Source organism: Camelus ferus, chromosome 27 (genome assembly GCF_009834535.1).
Source record: "Camelus ferus isolate YT-003-E chromosome 27, BCGSAC_Cfer_1.0, whole genome shotgun sequence".
NCBI classification, from domain to species: Eukaryota; Metazoa; Chordata; class Mammalia; order Artiodactyla; family Camelidae; genus Camelus; species Camelus ferus.
The window spans coordinates 27008706-27030289 of record NC_045722.1 but is presented as its reverse complement, the minus strand read 5'-3'; the positions used below and the strand labels follow the sequence as shown (position 1 = coordinate 27030289).

The window sequence follows — 21584 nt, the reverse complement described above, 5'->3', positions numbered from 1 at the left end:
TCATTCACAGTATTAATACGTATGTTAAAAAAGAGAGTTGCCATTTTGGAGGCAATTTTATTTATTGTTTTTCTTGCTACTTACTGTTTTCCCTAAACTGTTATCAGACTTAAGATTCATCCATTTATATATTCAATATATTTTTAGGGTTTCCAAACCAGAACCCAATTTATTTACCTATCATTACAGAGTGAAGAAATATTCTGAATATTACATAAGTGTTATATTCTTTCTACTTAACAATGTCAATGCTGAATGAATATTCTTAAGTATTTACTGAGTGTCTGTATGTCAGCAACTACCCTAGATAGTACTGATTACCCTTCCACACAAGTTTTTTTGTTGAAATATCTTTAACATTAAGTCTTCTCAATATGATAATACCCAAGTTCATTTTATAACAATAAAAAATACAAACAGAAAAGAATTAGGAAATACACACCAACAACAATCACTTTCAATACTTTTAGGACTATCTTTCCAAAGTTTTATCTATATTTTTGAACTGTTGAATTTCTTTTCCAGTTAACACTATATCATAAACATTCTTATACATTAATGGTTGTTAAAGGTCGATGAGTTCATTTTTGGGTGTACGATAGTTTTAAAGTCATACTTTCGATGTTGGCCTCTTAATCTGTTGCTAGTTTTCTTGTGATTACTGTGTGAAGACCATGATGAACATCATCTAGGTATTTTCCTTTTAATATATCCGTAGGTGGCTCCTTGTAGCCTCAGAAGTTGTATTTCTAGTGGGTTGGGGGACATTTTTCCAGCTCTGAAAGAATTATTACTCTATTGGTTAAAAGTCTGCAAAGGCAATCCCTTCTGTTTGAAATTCAGCAAAATCCAGAATTTGCTCAGACCTTAACTCTTGCAAAGTGTCTCCTTTATTCAGTACATATTGATAGAAAACTGGACATGGGTATACAAATATGAATAAAAGCCTGTGTGAGGCAGATAGCAAAACAGACTAGAACTAATAAACAAGTTTAGGAAGGTAATAAGAAGCAGTATTTCTTATGAAAATCAATTGCATTTCTATATACTAGGTATAAAAAATGAAAAAGAAATTAACAAAATAATTTCATTCACAATAGCTTAGAAAAGAATAAAATACTTAGAAATAAATTGAATAAAGATGTGCAAGATCTATATACCAAAAACTACAAAATATTGCTAAGAGAAATTAGAGATCTAAATAAATGGAGAAATAGATTTTCATGGATGAGGAGATTTCATATTATCAAGAAGGCAACTTCCCTCAAACTGATCTAAAAGTTCAGTGCAGTCCCTATAAAACTAGCTGACTTCTTTTGGGTAGAAACTGACCACCGATCCTAAAATTCATATGGAAATGCAAAGGATGCATAGTAGTCTAAACAGTTTGGCAAAAGAATAAAGCTGGAGAACTTTCACTACCTGATTTCAAATTTTACTGTAACATGTATTAACCTAGATGTTGGGCTTCTTGGAAAAGGATAGGAACACAGTTCAATGGCAAAGAATTAAAAATCCAGAAATAGAACCTTACTTTTTATTATGAATTTGTTTTTCACGACGGTCCCAAGACAGCTCAATGGGAAGAAGACTAACCTTGTTTTTTGTTTTTTTTTTTTTAATCAAGAAAAGGTACTGGAGTAAATGGACACCCACAAGAAAAGCAACAACACACACACACACACACACACACACACACACACACACACACCCCAAAGAAATAGAAACTTACATCAGAGACAAAAATGAACTAAAACTTGATCATAGATCGAAATGTAAAAAACAACTTTTAACATTTCTCAAAGGAAACATAGGAGAAAATCTTCATAACCTCTTACTATAACATCAAAAGTATGATGTATACAAGAAAAAAATGGTAAATTAGACTTGATCAAAATTAAAAACTCTTGCTCTTCAAAATCCCCTGTTAAAAGAATGAAAAGACAAGCCACAGACTTGGAGAAAATACTGCAAATCACGTATCTGGTAAAGAATAAAATCTTGTAGTTTGCGACACCATGACTAGACCTAGAGGATATTATGCTAAGTGAAATAAGACAGAAAAGACATACTGTGTGATTACACATATTTGCGGAATCTAAAAAATAAAACAAATGAACAAACATAACAAAACAGAAACAGAGTTAAAGATACAGAGAACAAACACATGGTTGCCAGAAGCGAGAGTTTGGGGAGGAGGAAAGGAAAAGGTGAGGAAGAATTAAGAGGTACAAACTTCCAGTTGCAAAACAAACGAGTATGAAATGTACAGTGTGCAGAGTATAGTCAATCACTATGTGATATATTTGTGTGGTGACACATGATAATTGCAGTTACCATTTTGAAATGTACAGAAATACCAGATCACTCTGCTGTGTAACAGGAACTAACGTAGCATTGTTTGTCAATTATACTTCAAAAAAAATACATAGAAAAAGGGATTAGATTTGTGGTTACCAGAGGCGGGGGCTGGGGGGACAGGGAACTGGATGATGGCAGTCAAAGGTACACACTCCCAGTTATAAGATAAGTAAGTATTAATAGATGTAACATACAACGTGATAAATATCATTAATACTACTGTATGTTACATATGAAAGTTGTCAGAGTGAATCCTACGAGTTATCATCACAAGGAAAAAATTCTTTTCTTTAAATTTGTATCTAATTGATGGATGTTGATGGATGTTCATTAAATTTATCGTGATGATCATTTCATGATGTATATAAATCAACCCATTATGCTGTACCCCTTAAGCTTTTTAAAATTTTTATTAATATATTAATTATTTTAGAGCAGTTTTAGGTTCACAGGAGAATTGAGCAGAAAATACAGAGTTCGCACATAGACCTCCCCTCCCACAAGTATACATATATATATATATATACTCCCCTACCCTCAGCATCTCTCATCAGTGTGGCATATTTGGTAAAATTGATGAACCAACATAGGCACATTATTATCAACCAAAGGCCATAGTTTACACTAGGGTTCACTCTTGATGTTGTACATTCTATGGGCTTTTGACAAATGCATAATGACATTTAGCCACCACTACAATAGTCATACAGAATAATTTCATTGTCCTAAAATCCCTTGTGCTTCCATCTATTCATTCCTTCCTCCTCCTCCTCAAACCCCTGGAAACCACGATCTTTTTATTGTTTCTGTAGCTGTGGCTTTCCAGAACATCATTTGGTCAGAATTGTACAGTTTGTAGCCTTTCAGACTGGCTTCTTTCATTCAGTAATACGTCTTTAAAGTTTCCTTCCATGTCTTTCATGACTTGATAGCTCATTTCTTCTTTTTTTTACTGCACATATATTTTTAAATTTACATATATGTACTGTTCATTGTTTCTAAGAAAGTTTAGAGCTTTCACTTTTTAAGCTTACATAGTTATCAAAGGAATAAAGCCAACCACAAAACAAGAATTAATTCAAAAATATACATACACCCTGTTATTAATAGCAACATTATTTATAATTGCCAAGATATGGACACATCCTAAGTGCATATCAATAGTTGAACAGATAATGAAGATGAAGCATACATATATGTAGTGGAATACAACTCACCCATAAGAAAGAAGGATATTTTGCCATTTGCAGCCCTTCTTTCACATTTTTTTTCACTTCAAAAACCAGAATTTTAAAACTGGCATAAACATTTCCATTACATCGAAAACAACAAAATACCTAGAAATAAACTTAACCAAGGAGGTTACCTATACTCCAAAAACCAAGATGACACAAAGAAATGGAAAGATTTCTTGTGCTTTTGGATTGGAAGAATCAGCACTATCATAATGGCCACACTACCCAAAGCAACCCACAGATCCAAAGCAACCCGCATCAAAATACTCACGACATTCCTCACAGAACTAGAACAAACAATTCCAAAATACATAAGGAGCCACAAAAGATCCCAAGCAGCCAAAGCTATCTTTTGTAGGTCTTGTTTTTCACTCTTTCTTCTTTTTGTTCCCTTTTTTTATGGCTTGATGACTAGAGAATGTCCTTTAACATTTGTTGTAAAGCTGGTTTGGTGGTGCTGAAATATTTTAGTTTTTGTTTATCTGTGAAGCTGTTGATTGCTCCATCAATGTACACTTCAAACCTTAAAAAATGAAAAAGAAAGAATGGACTTCAGTTAATATTAATGTGTCACTATTGGCTCACCAATGGGCCGTAGTAATATAAGATCTTAACATTAGGGGAAACTGGGTGAGAGGGATGTGGGAACTCTTTGCAACTTTTTCATGTATCTAAAACTATTCTAAAATAAAAAGTGTATTTAAATAAAAATAAAGAAATAAAAATGTACTGAAAATCAGTGAATTGTCCTTTGTAATAGGTGAAATTCATGGTATATAAATCTTACCTCAGTAGAGCTGTTTAAAGTTAATAAGGGCAGAGTGGGATCGGGGATGGGCCCAGGCAGGGTCAGGGCCAAGGCTCAGGGGCCAGGCTCAAGGCTGGGTCAGGCCAGGGTCAGGCGGGGCCTGCTGGGGGTCAGCAACCTTGACAATGGGCACGGGGGCATGGCTCCCCGAAGGCTGAGGCCGGCCTGTGGCCTTCCTCTGGCTGCTGCTGCTGCCGCCAGCGGCCACCCCGGAGCTGCGGGGGTCCTCCGCCAGTGCCTCGGCGGCACCTGGCCGGGCCCCAGGCGCTGGGGGTCCGGTGGAGGGCGGCCCTCTGACCCCTGACGCACAGCGGCTGGCTCCAGGAGCCACAGGTGCATTGGGGCCTCAGTGTGTGTCTGGGGCTGGTTACACAGGAGGGCCTCAGGGGGGCGCAGCTGTAACCAGGGCCTGGGGGCCTCATCTTCTCTCGCCCTTCCCTCCAGCCAGGCAGCCCAGAGACCACCTCAACACAGGTGGGTCACAGGCCCCCACTGTGGGGCCTCTGGGTGGGAACCACCCCAGGACCTTTGTGGGGCTGTGGACTGGGCAGGTAGCAGGGTCTGGCCCCGAGGCTGGGAGGCTGGCTGGAGGGAAGCACCGGAACTGCTGAATAAGTGGCCCTTAGTCTGGGGCCCAGGAGTCTCATTTCCCTCCCTGAGGCCCTGGGAGCACAGGCCCTAGGCCGGGAGGCCCACTCTCAGGGGGCCAGGGCACGCCCCTGCCCTCCCAAGTGTGGGTCCTAGAGCCAGGGCTGTCTTCATTAGCCCACTCCCTCTTTAGAAATGGAGGATCCTGAGTCAGAGAGGGGGAGTGACTTTCCTCAGGTCACACAGCACTACAGATCTCTGACTGTGAGCCTATTTCCCTGAGATACTAGGATGACGTGGAGGGGGCACAAGCCCTTAGCAACCATGATCTTGGGCAAAGTAATATTGGCAGCTTCTGAGGCCTGCAGTTCTTGGCTCTGCAGAGCAGGCACTGAGGAGTGCTAAGTGAGGGAGGTAATGGCTGTGATGGCCCAGCCCTTGGCAGGCTCACTCAGGGATGTCCATCACCCTGGAGATGCTGCTGTCACCTGCTGTGGGTGCCCTTGGTCCCCCTCCCGCCCACCAGACCACTGAGGTCTCATCCCCACGGGGCTTGCTCAGTTGTGCTCTGCTGTCCAATTCTTGGCACCCTGTCATTTTGGTAGGCCTCTGGACACTTGGCCTTGGTTTTTCCATCTCTGAAGTGGACGGGGCTTCCCTGGTAGTGGCACCTGGGGCACTAGCAGTGTCTCTGTCATAGGAGGCAGGGGCGTCTCCACTGTGTGTGGGAAACCCAAGGTGATAGGGAAGGTCTACGGCAGCCAGAACACGGTGGTGGGCCAGTGGCCATGGCAAGCCAGCCTGCTGTACCAGGGGTCGCATGTCTGTGGAGCCACCCTCATCAACTCCCGCTGGCTGGTTTCTGCTGCCCACTGCTTTCTCAAGTGAGTCCTCCTTCCTTGGGTGCTGGGGAGAGGGGTGCAGGGGAAGGGGAGAAAAGGGGTGATGGGCATCCCAAAACAGTCCTCTGGGCTTTTCTCTGGGGTGGTCTGTGGCCTTCAAACCCACATCATCCTTGCCTTTGACCTGCGTACCCTCCACCTGGACTGTCCTCCTCGCTCACCTGTCTGATCCTCCTCATGCTCTGTCCTCAGCCCTTGTGCCTGTCCCCTAACACAGATGTGCCCCAGGAGAGTGGAAGTGTTGGTCCTGGCTGCCATGTGGTGTAGACCAACCTCAGACCACAGCTTCTTCTCAGTGTCCCCACATTCCTGGGTGTCAGACTCTAGGCAGAAACTGGAACTGTTCTGGGCCATTCTGCTTGCTTGTGCAAAACTGAGTTCCCAGGAGGAGCTGTGGTCACTGGTGTGAGTGGGTGGACCCCTGTTGCCAGGCTGCTTAGGTGGGAGATGGGGCTCCCTAGGAGAATGACATGACTGTGGAGGAGCCTAACTCACTGCCCTTCCTGGGCCTGGCCCAGTGCCTAGCTTCTGAACGCATGAGGAGGGGTCTGCAGGGAGCAGGGGCATCACAGCCCAGGGCCAGGAGCTGGAGCTTTGAGAACCCAGAGTCCTGTCAGCACCTACTCTGTGCCACGCTGTATGCACGCCCCTCTGTGGCATTGGGGTGGTAAGACCCCACCTCACTGTGTCTCCGTCTTGTCAGAAGAGAAAGCCCAACATGGGTGAGAAAAGCAGATCACATGGTGGGGGGGGCAGGTCAGGAGAAGCTCTGTGCTCCATTGGGTGTGGAGAGGGAGGGGCTTGCAGGAGAGGGGCAGGGGGAGGGTGTCCGGGTGGATGAGCCATGCATGCAAGGTCAGGGAAGTTTTAACACCCGTACTCAGGGAACAAGGCAAGTTTCCATTCCCTGTGCTCATTTGCTCATTTAACAATCTTTTGTGAGCGCTTATAACTAAGTGGACAAGCAGCCCTTGGGCAGGAAGATGTTTAAAGAAAAGAGGGTTGAGAAAAGTGTGGGGCCAGAAGGTGGGCTGTAGGGAGCCTTGGGAAGGGAGAAGTTAGAGCTGGGACTGAACCAGAACTCCTCCTGTGTACAATCACAAGGCCTTCATTTGATGGCCCCCCACCCCACCATCCAGCACTAGGATTCAATTCTCCTCCAATTCATGGGTGTGATGGAGAAGCCATATGCTGACGTTGTAAGTAGAGTATCAATTAGCCTCAAGAAAGAAGGGCTCCTGACCATTAGAAATGGGGAGACTAAAGCCACGTGGCATACTGGTGGGTAGAGGGGTGGGCAGTTAGATGAGGATGCAGGGAAAGAGAGCTGGCTCACATTCAGACATGATGGTGACCATGCGCCCTTCCTCCTCGAGAAAATCTCAATTCCTGGAGAACTACCGGGTCTTGTTAGGAAACACCCAGCTGTACCAGCACACCAGGCACACCCAGAAGATACCCGTGAGCCAGATTATCGTGTACCCAGACTTTGATAAGTTTCACCCTTTTGGGAATGACATAGCCATGTTGCAGCTGCTCTTTCCTGTGAACTTCACCTCCTACATCATCCCCGCCTGCCTCCCAGCTCCTTGCATGCAGCTGCCCAGTAACTCGTCCTGCTGGATAACGGGCTGGGGCATGCTCAGTGAGGAACGTAAGGGGGCATGGGAGAGACCAGGGGGCAGATGAGGGCGGGGAGGAGGGGCAGGGAGGGGAGGAGGACAGAGGGGTCCCCAGGCAAAGTGGCCGCTGGACCTTGGCTTGCCGTGCCTCATTTCCAGAGGACCGGACTAGTCTAGTTCTAGTTCTGAAAGTGTGTGATCCTAAAGCTTCAGTGCTCCCTGAGTCCAGATCTCCGCAAGTCTGGGAATCTGACTTTTGGACTCAAGGATTGTGTTCTTGGAGTCTTTCCAAGGCTTGACTCCAAGATTTTAATCAACCATGGATGTCAGATGACTTGATTCAACTCAGAAGTCATGGTTGGGGCCTGGACCATTCCAAGCCACTGACAAACACTCCTATTTCCCATTGCCATAGGAGGCACTTGGGAAAACTGGAGAGGAAACACATTTATGAACTCTGACCTCTGACCTCTGAGCCTGCAGGATAAAGTTAGAATAATTATGACCTGAGAGTGTTTGACCTCTCTGAAGCTCGCTGTGCTGTTCTTCCAACACAGGTCAACTATCTACTTTGTAGGCTTATTCAGTGAACTGAATAATGCAGGAAAAAGGTGTTTTTTTAGGATTGAAAAAGGAGAAGTGTAGGCAAAGACTTATAAGCAAGAGTCTTTATTAAAGAAAGGAATGTTCATGGTTTGGGAAATGCTTACAGTGCAAAATTAAGTGGAAAAAGCACATATATTTGTAATTATTTGGTACGGTGTTTCTCGGCAGAGGGTGCTGCAGGCATTTTGGATGGACCCTGTCTTCACTGGGTAGGATGCACCTGCTAGTGTTTCAGTAACTCTCCCTGTCATAGGACAACCAGATCCCCAGTATTCCCACACCATACACACGCGCGCACACACACACAAACAGAAATACACCAACACAACACACCACGCTCACACCCACAAATACACACACAGAGACTGCTTCCCCTTGAGGGCAGGGACCCTGTCTTGCTGGTTTAATGTCCCAACCTGTGCCCAGGGCCTGGCCCTAGCAGGTGCTCTGCTGCTGCCCCCAGGTCCTAGAGACCGTCATTCTTGCCTGCACCTCCAGACCGGTCTCCAGCTCCACCCTGTGCGCTCTGCTTTAGTCCCCACCAGCTGAAAGTTTGCTTCAGAGCAGGGGTCGTGTCAGTCCCCTGCTCACTACCCTCAGTGCCTTCTCACTTATGCTTCGAAAAAGGTCCAGACGCCCTACCTCGGCTCTGCATAACGGCCTCCATCCCTCTGTGCTTATCTCCTGCTGCGTCCCGTGCACTCCTGACTGCCCAGCTGCAGGCCTCCTTCCTGCTGTGAATGTGCTGCAGCCACTCCATCAGGGGCGTCACCGTGGCTGGGCTCCCGGCCCCGATTGCTCTCCCTGCTCTCCTGGGCACGACTTGCTCATCTTGGCAGGACTCATTCCTTTACATGAACAACTCGGCTCCTCCTCTGAGGAGTTTTACTGGATCACATGAGCAAAAATAGACAACCCCTACCACCACAGCTCCCTGTTGCCTTTACATCACTTACTAGATCTAAAATCATTCTACTATTCACTTCACTTCCCTGTATCCCCCAACTGAGTATGTTCCCCTGTATCACTAGTGTCTAAAAGACACTAAACACAAGGACAAATGAATAAGTGAGTGAGTAGATGGGAGGATGGATTGGGGAGGGGGAGGGAGGAGGATGAGTGAGGGGAAGGGAAGATGGGGGTGCGTAGGTGAGAGGATGGTGGGCAGACGGATGGAGTGAGTGGACACATCAGTAGGTGGAGGGGGGAATGGAGAGATGGGTCAAGAGATGGGTGGATGGGCAAATGGATGGAAGGGTGAGTGGGTGAACGGGACAAAAGGAGAGCTAGGTAGATGGAGGGAGGATTGGTGGGTGGAAGGAAAGGTTAGTGATAGACAAACGGAGAACGGATGGGATGGTTTGTGAAAGGGCAGGCAGGCTGGTGGATGGTTGCTGGGCACCCGTGTAGGGTATGTGTTGGTGGGATTTGCGGAATAGAAGAGGTGTGGTCTGTTACCATGAGAGAGGTGGAGGGAATAGGATGAGTTTGGAGGAGTTCAGCAAACAGGAGGGGGCTTCTTAGGCAGAGGTAGGACTGGAACAGTGCTGCAGGCCCAGCTGTGCCGAGACAACCCCGGGCTCGGGGCGCAGGGGCGAGCAGGGCGGAGGAGCGGGGAGCGCGGAGCAGCCCGGAGCTGAGCTGCAGCGCACTTCACTGAACTCCTCCTCGTCCTCGCAGGGCCTCTGCTCGAGCCCTTCCGTCTCCAGGAGGGAAAGGGGGGCCTCGTTGAGAACAAGTTCTGCAATATGTTATATGAACAAAGAGTTGGCCAAGGCAGGAACTACTCTGTGCACGAGGGGATGCTGTGTGCTGGGGACTTCTCGACAGAAAAAGCCATCTGCCGCGTGAGTGAGGCCATTTCTGTTCCTCCCTTGTGTGTTCTCAGGGCCTCAGTTTCCCTGAGGGGGGGAGTGGTGTTGCCTCTGCTCTCCTTGTGGAGACCCCCCGGGACGTCCTGCTTCCTCCCTCTCCGTGTCTTCCCGGGCTCCAGCCCTTGGCAGCGTCCCCCCGGCTGCCCCTTCCTAAGCCCATTGTCCCTGAGAGCGTTACTGGCAGGACCTCAGACAGCGTCTGTTTTTGAGGCATATTTTCCAGTTTTGATTGAGGTGTAACATACTTACAAAAAAGTATATTCATAGTGTTGCCATAGGTGTGTAGTGGATGAATCTTCACAGTGATGCAACATGTGACCAACACCCCGGGGCCCCACTCGTGTCCCTTTCCCACCACCAGCACTCAGGGGAAACTGCCACCTTCACTTGCAACCCCTCAGATTAGATTATGGGTTTTCTGTAAGTAGAATTTATTTCCAGTTGTCAGTCTTTCGTGGCTTCACATTCTGTGTGTGAGCTGCATCCCTGCTGCTGCTGCCTGTAGTCAGTTTGTTCATTCTTGTCGCCTTCCAGGACTCTGCTGGAGGCACTGAATTCTGTGGTCAGTTCTGCTTCTGATGGGTATTCTAGCAGTTTCCAAGCTGTCCATTTCATTTCGCTTCCAAATGTTTCATATTCTATTTCATACAAGCCCATGAGGAGAACTGTTGGATTGAAAGGTATGTGTGGGTTCAGCTCTGGCAGATGCTACCAGACGCCTCCAAAGTGCCCACCACACCCCCCCGTTCCAGCAGCGGGTCAGGCTCTGTGTCCTCACCGACACTTGGCACTTTCCATCTTTTCTCATTTTGATCTTATCGTGGTTTTAATCTTCATTTTCATTAAATATATTTTCATATGCTTATTGTCATTGGATCTCTTCTTCTGTAAAGCTGCCCTTCCAGTTCTCTCCCCTCTCATCTTCCTCTTGGGTTGTCTGTCTTTTCCTTGAGGGGCTGTTGGTGTATTTTTCTATATTCCAGACATGAGTCCGCTGTTGGAGTGTGAAGATATCTTTCTGCTCTTTGTTGTGCCCCGTGTTGTAAGCGGGCAGACAGGCCCGGAGAGGGAAAGTGGTGCCCTAAAATAAGGCAGTACAACCTGACTGCAAGCCCACTGCCTCCCCGCAGGGCCCAGCCTCCCACGCCGACATCACATCTTTCGCACAGATGGCACCGTGGGGTGGAGGGGAGAGTGTTGGGCTCTGGAGTTAGAGACGCTGCCCTGCCACGTGTCCCTGCCCTGTGACCTCAGGCGGTCTTTTCACCCCCGGAGCCTGTGTCCTCATTCGCAGTGTGGGACTCTGAGGCCTCCTTCACGGGGTTGTGGAAAGGCTGGTGCAGTGGCTGGATAGTGTCCCCTAAATTTGCATCCACTTGGAATCTCAGAATATGACCTTAATTGGAAATAGAGGCTTTGCAGATGTGACTAGATAAGAATCTCGAGATGACACCACTCTGAATTTGCAGTGGGTCCTGAACCCAATGACTTGTGTTCTTATAGGAAGAGAGAGAGACACAGAGACGCTCGGTGTCAGACTTCTGGCTTCCAGAACCGTGAGAGGACACATTTCTGTTGTTTGCAGAGTCACTCAGTTTGGGGTGATACGCTGTGGTGCCCCAGGAGACCCGCATGGGAGGGACGGGGTGTGCCTGGCCTGTGGGAGGGCCTCGCTGATGGCAGGTTCCATGATGGCCCAGTGAGCTGCTGAGCCCGAGGGGGGAAGCTTGGCCACCTGCCCCCTTGGTAGGAGGTGGGCCCAGGTTTCCCGAGTCTCAGGCCCTAACCAATGGTGTGGACTTTCTGACTGTCTGGCCTGGCCCGTCCTTCTCACAGAGTCAGCTGCACCCAGAGGTGAAACAAAGGGCTCAGCCCTCATCCTCCCAAGTCCCCATCTGGCTGTCAACCTGGACCCCACTTCCAGCCTTGTCCTCCACCTGCCTTCCCCTGCAGATGTCATGCCCATGGAGTGCAGGGCTGGAGCCCTTTGCTTGCCTCTGGACATACGCAGTGGCCCTTGACCTCTAGTCCCCCTGCCCCCTAGCTTGAGGACACCACAGAGCTGGACACCTAGGAGTCCCAGCAGATGACCCCCTCCTGCCTCCCTCAGCCTTTCAATCACCCAAGCCCATCTGAGAGATTCCTTCTAGATTCATCTTCTGCCAGGTCGCCTGCTCTGGCCCCCACCCTCAAACCCGGGGCTCTCTTCTTTCCCCCAAAGTGTCCCTCCCCCTGCACAGGGCCCCCAGAAACAGGTCTGAGGAGAGAAGGGCCACAGGGGCACTCAGCACTCAGACTGTGGGGCAGGACAGACCTGGTTCCAGGCATTAATCTGTTGTTTACTGGAATTGTGGCCTCACCTCAGTTTCATCACCCATGAAATGGGGTCGCTAACAGCGTCCACTTAATAAGGTTCCTATAACAATTTGAGTACTGTGCCTGGCACTCAGTAGGTGCTTGACAAGTGCTGGCTTTCATTCTCCTGGCCTGGTCTGCCCCCCTCTATCTTAATTGTACCTTTTCTGGGCCTTTCTTAGACCTTCCTCTCACTCAAGGTGCATTTCACTTCCTGGCCCCACTCAACACACACATGCAAGTGTGTCCATGCACACACAAACACACACACACAGTTGGCTGTGTCTCTACAGCAGTGCAAACCACAGCTCATTTCGCATAGGAAATATTAGTGTTGGGGTTCCCTCTGCCATTTGAGAGCTCCCCAGGGGCCAGGGGCCAATGGAGCCCTTCTCATCTCCTCTAGATTGGTCCAGAATCCATCATGATATTGGCAACCACATGGCTCATCTGCGTGAATCCCTTGAGGCCTGGAGTGGACAAGGACCAGGCCTTCCCCTGGCCTTGAGCAACTAGGAGTGGGAACACTGTGGGGAGGGCCGAGGGATCTCCAGGCAGGGACCACAGAGGGGAGGAGCTGAGAGGATGATGGCACATTCCCTATGTCCAAGGAGCCCCATGTATGACCCTCTTGGGGCTGCTGAGACAAACCACCTCAAACTGGGTGGCTAAAATTACAGAAATTTATTCTTAGGTTTCTGATGGTCAAAGGTCTAAAACATAGGTGCTGGCCAGGCACGTTCCTTCTGGAGGCTCTAGGGGAGAATGTGCCCTTTCTTCTTCTGGCTTTTTAGGGGCTGCCTGCATTCCTTGGCTCATGGCCCCTTCCTCCATCCTCAAAGCACATCGCTCCAAGCTCTACTTCTATCATCGCATCTCCTCATGTGACTCTGGCCTCCCACCTCCCTCCTTACCCATGAGGGCCCTTGTGACTACCTTAGGCCCACCCAGGTAATCCAAGATGAGCTTCCTACTTCAAGATCCCCAACTCCACCACATCTGCAGAGTCCCTTTTGCCACATAAGGTGACATAAACACAGGTTCCAGGGATGAGGATGGGCATCTCTGAGGGTTATTTTCAGCTGGCCACACCACGTACCCCTCTCTCTCCTTCAAGCCACCGCTTCCCCCACCCTCCCTCTCAGCTAGAGGTCTTGCTGCTTATTTCACCGAGAACATCGAAGCGAGCAGTCAGACTAGAGCTTATTCGCCCTCCCAGCCTCACAGCCCGCTCCCCGCGCCTTGCATCTGGCTCATCCCTCTTCCCCTCGCCTGCACTTACTGCTCCCTCTGCTCCTGCATCAGAAGGTTAGGTTGTTTCCTGTTTAGAGTCTCAGCTCAGGAAGCCTTTGTGCCTCCACCCTTCCTGTCCTGTTCTTTTCATGGCTTGTTTCCACACATCACATCTGACCACGGCAGGCTAGCTGGCTTATCGACAAAACACCATGGGGGAGGAGCAGTGTCATTTCACCCCTGTGCCCGAGGGCGGAGGCTGCCCTGGATGCTTGATGTGCGTGTGGACAGGTGAGTGGAAAAGCGGCAGGCATGGCTGTGGCCCCGCTCCACTTCCCCCATGCCCAAGGATGAGACCCTCCCTTTGGCTGACGAAGTGAGAGGATTTTCAATCAGATGGTCCTGCCCTGACAGTATTTCAGGACTCCAGTGATTCCCAGCAGCTTTCTGGGGACCCCCTCCCGCTCCCTGAGCAATGCAGGCTTCCCCTGCCAGGCCTGGGTATGAACATTTTCTGAGGATGCTCATCCAAGGGGTTGAGAGAAAACCAAAGGCCTAAATGAATGAAAAAGGGGGAGGACCCAGGTGGGGATGTGCTGCTGCAGCTCAGGGTTTTGCAAGAACTGAGGTCTGAAGCAGCTTGGCCTGACCAGGCTCCACTCACAGACCAGTCCTCCTGGGCCCTGTTGGGGCAGCTGTCCCTTCTTGGCCTGGACAGTGCCTTCTCCTGGACCACCGGGGCCTCCCTGGGCACAAGTGTCCATGTGTTGTAGATTTCAATCCACAGCCATCCTGGGGGTCAGTCAGAGCTTCCTGAAGTGTGATGCCAGCGCCTGCCTGCATGACTGTAGCTGCAGGGGGAAACTGGTGTTTGGACTTTCAAAGAGGTCCACCTGAGTGAGTCTGGATGCTAGACACTCATGAGCCCGGCCTTGCTCCCTGGTCTTCTCAGCGCTGGCCCAGCCGCCCACACTGACTCCCCTCTCTTTCCTAGGGTGATTCTGGGGGACCCCTTGTCTGCAACCTCACCGATGCCTGGGTTCTGGTGGGGCTGGCCAGCTGGGGCTTGGACTGCCGACATCCCATCTACCCCAGCGTCTTCACCAATGTCTCCTACTTCATTGACTGGATGGATGAGATCCAGAGGCTCACACCACTCCGTGATGCCATGTCTGCGCCTCCTCAGACCCAGTTTCCACACCAGCCTCTGCAAGCTGCTGGCTTGCCGGGGCCTGGCACAGGCTTTGTGCCCCCACAGCCTTGGCCCCTGCTGCTGTTTCTGCTCCAGGCCCCACGGCAGGCCCTGTGGTGACCTGCCAAGCCCCTCTGCTCCTTCCCTGTGTCTCAGACCCCAGTCTCCTTGCTGGAATTTTCCACCCCTCCCCTCCCCCAGCCCCATCAGCTTTCAGAGGTTCCTTCTTGGCTTTCCAGTCCAACAGCTGCCACTCCCCAAACCAAGCATGAAAAGTCAAATAAAAACAAATGAAAGACTCATCCTGCTCCTGTCTTTGGGCCCTGCTGCCCCTCCTGACCTTCAGCACTCACCCCTTCCTTTGAGGTCTGTTGTCTGGCTCCCTGGACAAAGAAACAGGACCTGGCAGAGAGACTGTCCCAGGAGGAAGACAGGGGTGAGGACACTGAAGGAGTCCAGCTGGGGAGGGAGAAGGATGTGTTCATTTGCAGACTCCACCCCTGCCATGGGAGTGCACAGGTTTTCAGAGGAAGTGTATCAGTCAGCTCCAGCCGCTACAACAAATACCACGGGCAATGTGGCTTAAACAACAGGAATTTACCATCTCATAGTTCCAGATGGAGCACAGAAGTCTGAGATTAGGGTGCAGGCAGGGATGATTCCCCATGAGGCCTCTCTGCTTGGCTTATAGGTCATCGTCTCCCTGTGTCCTCACGTCATTTTCCCTCTGTGTATTTCTGTGTCCAAATTTCCCCCTTTTATAAGGACACCAGTCATAATGGATTAGGGCCCACCCAAGCGACCTCATTTTAACTCAGTTTACCTACTCCAAATAAAGTCACATTCTGAAGTACTGGGGGTTAGGACTTCAGAATATGAATTTGGGGGGACACAATTCAGCCCATAACAGGAAGTTGGACATTTTGCCAGGTGACTACAGTGCAGAGGAGTGACAGCTTTCTCACAGTAAAGAAACATTACCCCTGGTGTTTAGCGAAGGTAGGAACAACTTGCTGTGGAGGTAGAGGGAGCTTCCCAGGGTGCAGGACCACTGAGCTGGACTGGAGTGCGTGACCCGGCCCGTGAGGAAGAGGGCTCCACCCTGCAGCACAGAGGGCTCTTGAATGCAAGGGGTCTGGGAGACGGCGTGGGAACAGACAGCGGAGGCCCGAGGCCAGGCTGAGAGCTGGGGTTCAGGCTGGCAGTCCACAGACCTCTGCTCCTAGAGTTGACTCCTAGCACCTTCCTCACCTGCCCTCATGGCCCTGCTCTCCCCTGTCTGAAGGGGCCCAACTCACTCCCCACCTTCCTAGCTCCCAACCCCACCTGAAACTGCTCCCTTCTGTCCAAGGACCCAAGCCAGCCTCCCCCAAGTTGTCCACACACCTCCAGGAGTTGGAGCCTCATTTCTCCTCTTCTGCTTAGCTGACTCAGGACTTAGTGGCCTGGCAATAAGCCTTGAAGCAATGTTCTCATCATTCTTCCTGCCCATCTGCCTGACACAGTCCTTGTGTAGCCAGAAGGATCCCAGATGAACACCTGTATGGCAATAAAGAAAAAAAAACTGGACAACTTAGAAGAAATGGACAAGTTTCTAGAAACAAACAGTCCACCAGAACTGAACCAAGAAGATATAGATCATTTGAACAGACCGATCACTAGAAGTGAAATAGAATCAACAATAAAAAAAAAACCTCCCTGCAAATAAAAGTCCAGGACCAGACGGCTTCACTGGGGAATTTTACCAAACATACCAAGAAGAGCTCATTCCAATCCTTCTCAAATGCTTCCAAAAGATTGAAAAGGAGAAAATGCTTCCAAACTCATTCTATGAAGCCACCATCACCCTGATACCAAAGCCAGACCAAGACACCAAGTAGAAAGAAAGCTATAGGGCAATATTGTTGATTTGCATAGATGCAGAAATCCTCAACAAAACATTAGCAAACAGAATCCAACAACACATAAAAAAGGTCATACACCACGATCAAGTTGGGTGCATCCCCGGGACACATGGATATTTCAACATACATGAATCAATCAATGTGATACACCACAGAGAAAGGACAAAAATCACATGGTCATCTCAGTAGGTGCAGAAAAACCATTTGATAAAATTGAACACCCATTTATGATAAAAAATCTAACCAAAGTGGGTACAGAGGGAACATATCTCAACATAATACAAGCTGTTTATGACAAACCTACAGCCAGCATGATACTCTTCAGTGAAAAGCTGAAAGCCTTTCCGCTAAAATCTGGAACAAGACAAGGATGGCCTCTCTCACCACTTCTACTCAACATAGTAAGCAGTGGAAGTCCTAGTCATAGCATTAGGTGACAACAACAACAACATCAAGAACCACAACAACAAAAAAAAAAGGAATGAACGGGATCCAAATTGGAAGAGATGGGTAAAATTGTCATTATATGCAGATGACATGATACTATATAGAGAAAATCCTCAAGGCTCCACACAAAAACTATTAGAGCTGATAAAAGAATTCAGCAAAGTAGCAGGATACAAGAGTAACATACAGAAATCAGTGACATTTCTTTACACTAACAATGACATATCAGAAAAGGAAAGTAAGGAAACAATCCCTTTTAAAATTGCATCCAAAAAAATAAAATACTTAGCAATAAATCTGACCCAGGAAGTGAAAGCCATATGTGGAGAAGTACAAAACACTGACTAAGGAAATTAAATATGACTTAAAGAAATGGAAAGATATCCCATGTTCTTAGATTGGATGAATTAGTATTGTTAAGATGGCCATACTACACAAAGCAATCTACAGTTTTAATGCCATCCATATTAACCCAGGACACTTTTCACAGAACTACAATAAATTATCCTAAAATTTAAATGGAATCACAAAAGACCCAGAATTGCCAAGGCAATACTGAAGAAAAAGAACAAAGTTGTAGGAATAACCCTCCCAGACTTCAGACAATGTTGTAGAGCTACAGTAATCAAAACAGCATGGCATTGGTACAAAACCAGACATATGGATAAATGGAACAGAAGAGAGAGGCCAGAAAAAAATCCACAAACTTTTGACAAATTAATCTTTGACAAATGAGTCAAAAACATACAGTGGAGTAAAGACAGTCTCTTCAGCAAATGGTGTTGGGAAAACTGGACAGCTGTATGAACATCAATGATGTTAGAACACTCTCTCACACCATACACAAAAATAAACTCAATATAGCTTAAAGGGTTAAACGTAAGACAAGACACTATAAACCTCTTAGAAGAAAACATAGGCAAAACATTCTCCAACACAAATCTCAGCAATATTCTCCTTGGGCAGTCTACCCAGGCAATAGAAAAACAAAGCAAAAATAAACAAATGGGACCTGATTAAACTTACAAGCTTTCACACAGCAAAGGAAACCATAAGCAAAACAAAAAGACAACCTATGGAATGGGAGAAAATATTTGCAAAACATGAGACTGACAAGGGCCTAATCTCCAGAATATATGAACAGCTCATACAACTTAAGAAAAAGAAAACAACCCAATCCAAAAATGGGCAAAATACCTAAAGCAAGCAATTCTCCAGTGAAAACATACAAATAGCCAATAGGCACATGAAAAAATGCTCCACATCATTAATTATTAGAGAAATGCAAATCAAAACTACAATGAGGTATCACCTCACACTAGTCAGAAGGACTGTTATTCAGGAGTACACAGAGGATAAATGCTGGAGAGGCTGTGGAGAAAAGGGAACCCTCCTACACTGCTGGTGGAATGTCATTTGGTGTAGCTGTTATGGAAAACAGTATGGAGATTCCTCAAAAGACTAAAAGTAGACTTTCCCTATGATCCAGAAATCCCACTTTTGGGCATATATTCAGAGGGAACCTTCATTCAAAAAGATACATTCACCCTAATGTTCATAGCAGCATTATTTACAATAGTCAAGACATGGAAACAACCTAAATGTCCATCGACAGATGACTGGATATAGAAGTAGTATGTTATACAATGGAATACTACTCAGCCATAAAAAATGATAAAATAATGCTATTTGCAGCAAGAGGGATGGACCTGGAGAATGTCATTCTAAGTTAAATAAGCAAGAAAGAGAAAGAAAAATATCTATGATATCACTTATATGTGGAATCTTAAAAAAAATACAAATGAACTTATTTGCAAAACAGAAACAGACTCTCAGATATAGAGGACAAACTTGTGGTTATCATGGGGGAGGGGGTGGGAAGGATTAATTGGGAACTAGAGATTTATACGTATAGAACAGATAAACAACAAGTTCATGCTATATCTCACATGGAACTATATCCAATACATTGCAGTAACTTATGATGAAAAAGAATATGAAAACAAATATATGTATGTTCGTATATGACTGAAGGATTGTGCTGTACACCAGAAATTGACACAACATTGTGAACTGACTATCCTTCAATATATATGTGTGTGTGTATACATATACACAAAAAATAAAACAGGATCCCAGGAGGCCTCAGTGCACTTGTCCCAGCCCTTAGAAACCATGATAATGTGGTAAAGTCCCCATTTAGCTCATATCAGTATGGAGCAGATGACATTCAAACAATTCAGTGCAGATTCTTTCCAGTCCTGGCATTGCCCAGGTGTCCTGGACCCTCACTGGCAGGTGGGCACAAATGGACTCACGTGCACACTGACACCGGGATCTCACCGGCTTGAGCAGGAATGTGCACAGGAACTCCCTTCCCAAGATAATCTTGGGAGGCCTCAAGAAAGTGGTTTCCCAGCGTCCACACCCATCTAGGCATTGCCAGCAGTCCTAGTCTCTGGCCATCTCTCTAGTTGGAGCTCTACCACTGAGGTACCACTATGCCTAGCTATGTGCCCACCACAACGATCTATCCATAAGAGCTCAGCTGTCTCTGGAAGGGGGAAGACAAACATTCCCTCCCTTGGTGGTAAACTCAGTTATAGGCGTCTCAGGCTGGGTTGCTCAGGCCCTGGATGTCAGTGAGTTACTGAGATGACATGTGGCTCACCCACACTCTCCACTAGGTCAGGGGAGCTCAGGCAGTTCAGCCGCAGTAGTAGCCATCCACTGGCCCTAAACTCCTATTCTCCACCCAACCACAGCAGACCTGGGCTGGCTGTGCCCCAGGGGCCTGGCCTTCATATACCCTGTTCCTGAAGTTAGGTGATTCTCCGCCCATCTTGTATGCTCTGACCTCTAACCAAGGGATCCCACTATATATCTCATCTGCACAACACACTGACCAAATTTCAGCTCCAGCCCAATAAGTTTCCCCATTGCCTGAAACCAACTTAGTGCTTAGTATTATTATCCTGGTTTAGTTTTTTTTTTTTTTTTAAGATAAACTGAAGCCTAGTAGGTTTTAAGTAGCTTTTCAGAGGTGACATAGGTAGGAAGTAGTGGAAGAGGAATTCAAAACTTGATCTCTCTTGAGAGAACTTGAATGTCTTTGTCCTTCTCACTCCTGCATGTTGTGCCCAGATGCCTGTTACCCTGTCTGACTTCTCCTCATCACCTGGGGAAGGCTTACTCTAACGTGTCCCAAGAGCAAACCCCAGATACCCACTACTGAACAGAGAGACTAAGGTAGGGGTGGAGGGAAAGGACTAAGCAGGGGACAGAAGGAGCCAGTGAGCCTGGGAGTGGGGCCTGGACTGTCACTGAAGTCACTGGCAGGGAGAGGGACTTGAAAGGTCTGTCTTCAGGGACTCCCTGCCCTCCCAAATGGTGTGCTGGCATGGGCTGCTGGTGCTCATTGCCAAAGTCAAACACAGACAAGCTACGGAGGGGAGAAGAAACAGAAATCATAGGCTTCCGGTTCCTAGTCTAGGGTGTGAGGAACTTGGAAGTCATCCCTCCCATCTTCAAAACAAGAAAAAATGAACAGACTGAAAAGAAACAACTCTTTCTAGACCCATAAAAGATCTGAGGTCACAGGGCAAACCACTGCCCTGAGAATTGGAGAAGCAAGCAGATGCTTTATACGGTATGATTAGAGAACACAGGCCCAGTGTGGGCAGGGACTGGAACCAGCACTGTGACACGCAGGCCCCAGGTCCAGCTTCTCCACGGGATGAGCACTCCAGATGAGGGAAGCACCAGTCTCTCTCCTGCTGGTCAGGGCTGGCACAAGCTGTGGTCGCCGCTGTAATGCTCAGCCGACGCATGGCTGAGTCAACGGGCAGCACTTACCAGCTTTGACAGCTGTGAGCCTCGGCTGTGGTCCGTGCCGATGACGTCTTGAGGAAGGCCAGCCTTTCTCCTGCAGGGAGTCAGTCTTGAACAAGTAAACCTCGCCCTCTAGCTACTTCAAGAATCAAAACCCAGCCATGGCAATCTCAGGTATACAGCTATGAGAAATGAAAACATATTTCCCCACAAAAACTTGTATACAAATGTTCACAGCAGAATCATATGATATAATGCATAATTGTGAGAAAAGTGGAAAATAAAGTATATTTTCATTTTTGTTTGTATCTGAAACATTGGAAATATCATTTAAGAAACTAAGTAGTTATCTAATAATGGTAGGGGGAACTAAGATGTCACAAGGGTGGAAGTGAAACTTCTCAATGTACAGTATTTTGTTATTTTAACTTGAAACTGTGAATGTGTTCTAAATTTGAAACAAAGTTTTAGAAACCATAGGAATTATAGTTCCCAACAAGAGTTGAAATATTGTAAACATGAACAATGTTTTTAAAATACATATAACTATTCAAAATCTGAGTTGGGAATAACAGTGGTAGAAGAGAATCTGTTAATGTCAAACTTTCAAAATGAAATCAATAGAT

The 21584-nt window shown here is 47.2% G+C and overlaps 1 protein-coding gene across 1 annotated transcript; it reads left to right on the top strand.

Annotated features, from left to right (window-relative positions):
* Positions 1-4543: 4543 nt before the first annotated feature.
* Positions 4544-15076, top strand: LOC116660252 (putative serine protease 47). The gene is made up of 5 exons (XM_032469122.1): positions 4544-4638; positions 5637-5876; positions 7271-7548; positions 9803-9969; positions 14579-15076. The coding sequence occupies exons 1-5, from the start codon at positions 4544-4546 to the stop codon at positions 14894-14896; spliced, it is 1098 nt and encodes a 365-aa protein (XP_032325013.1). The 3' UTR covers positions 14897-15076.
* Positions 15077-21584: the final 6508 nt, after the last annotated feature.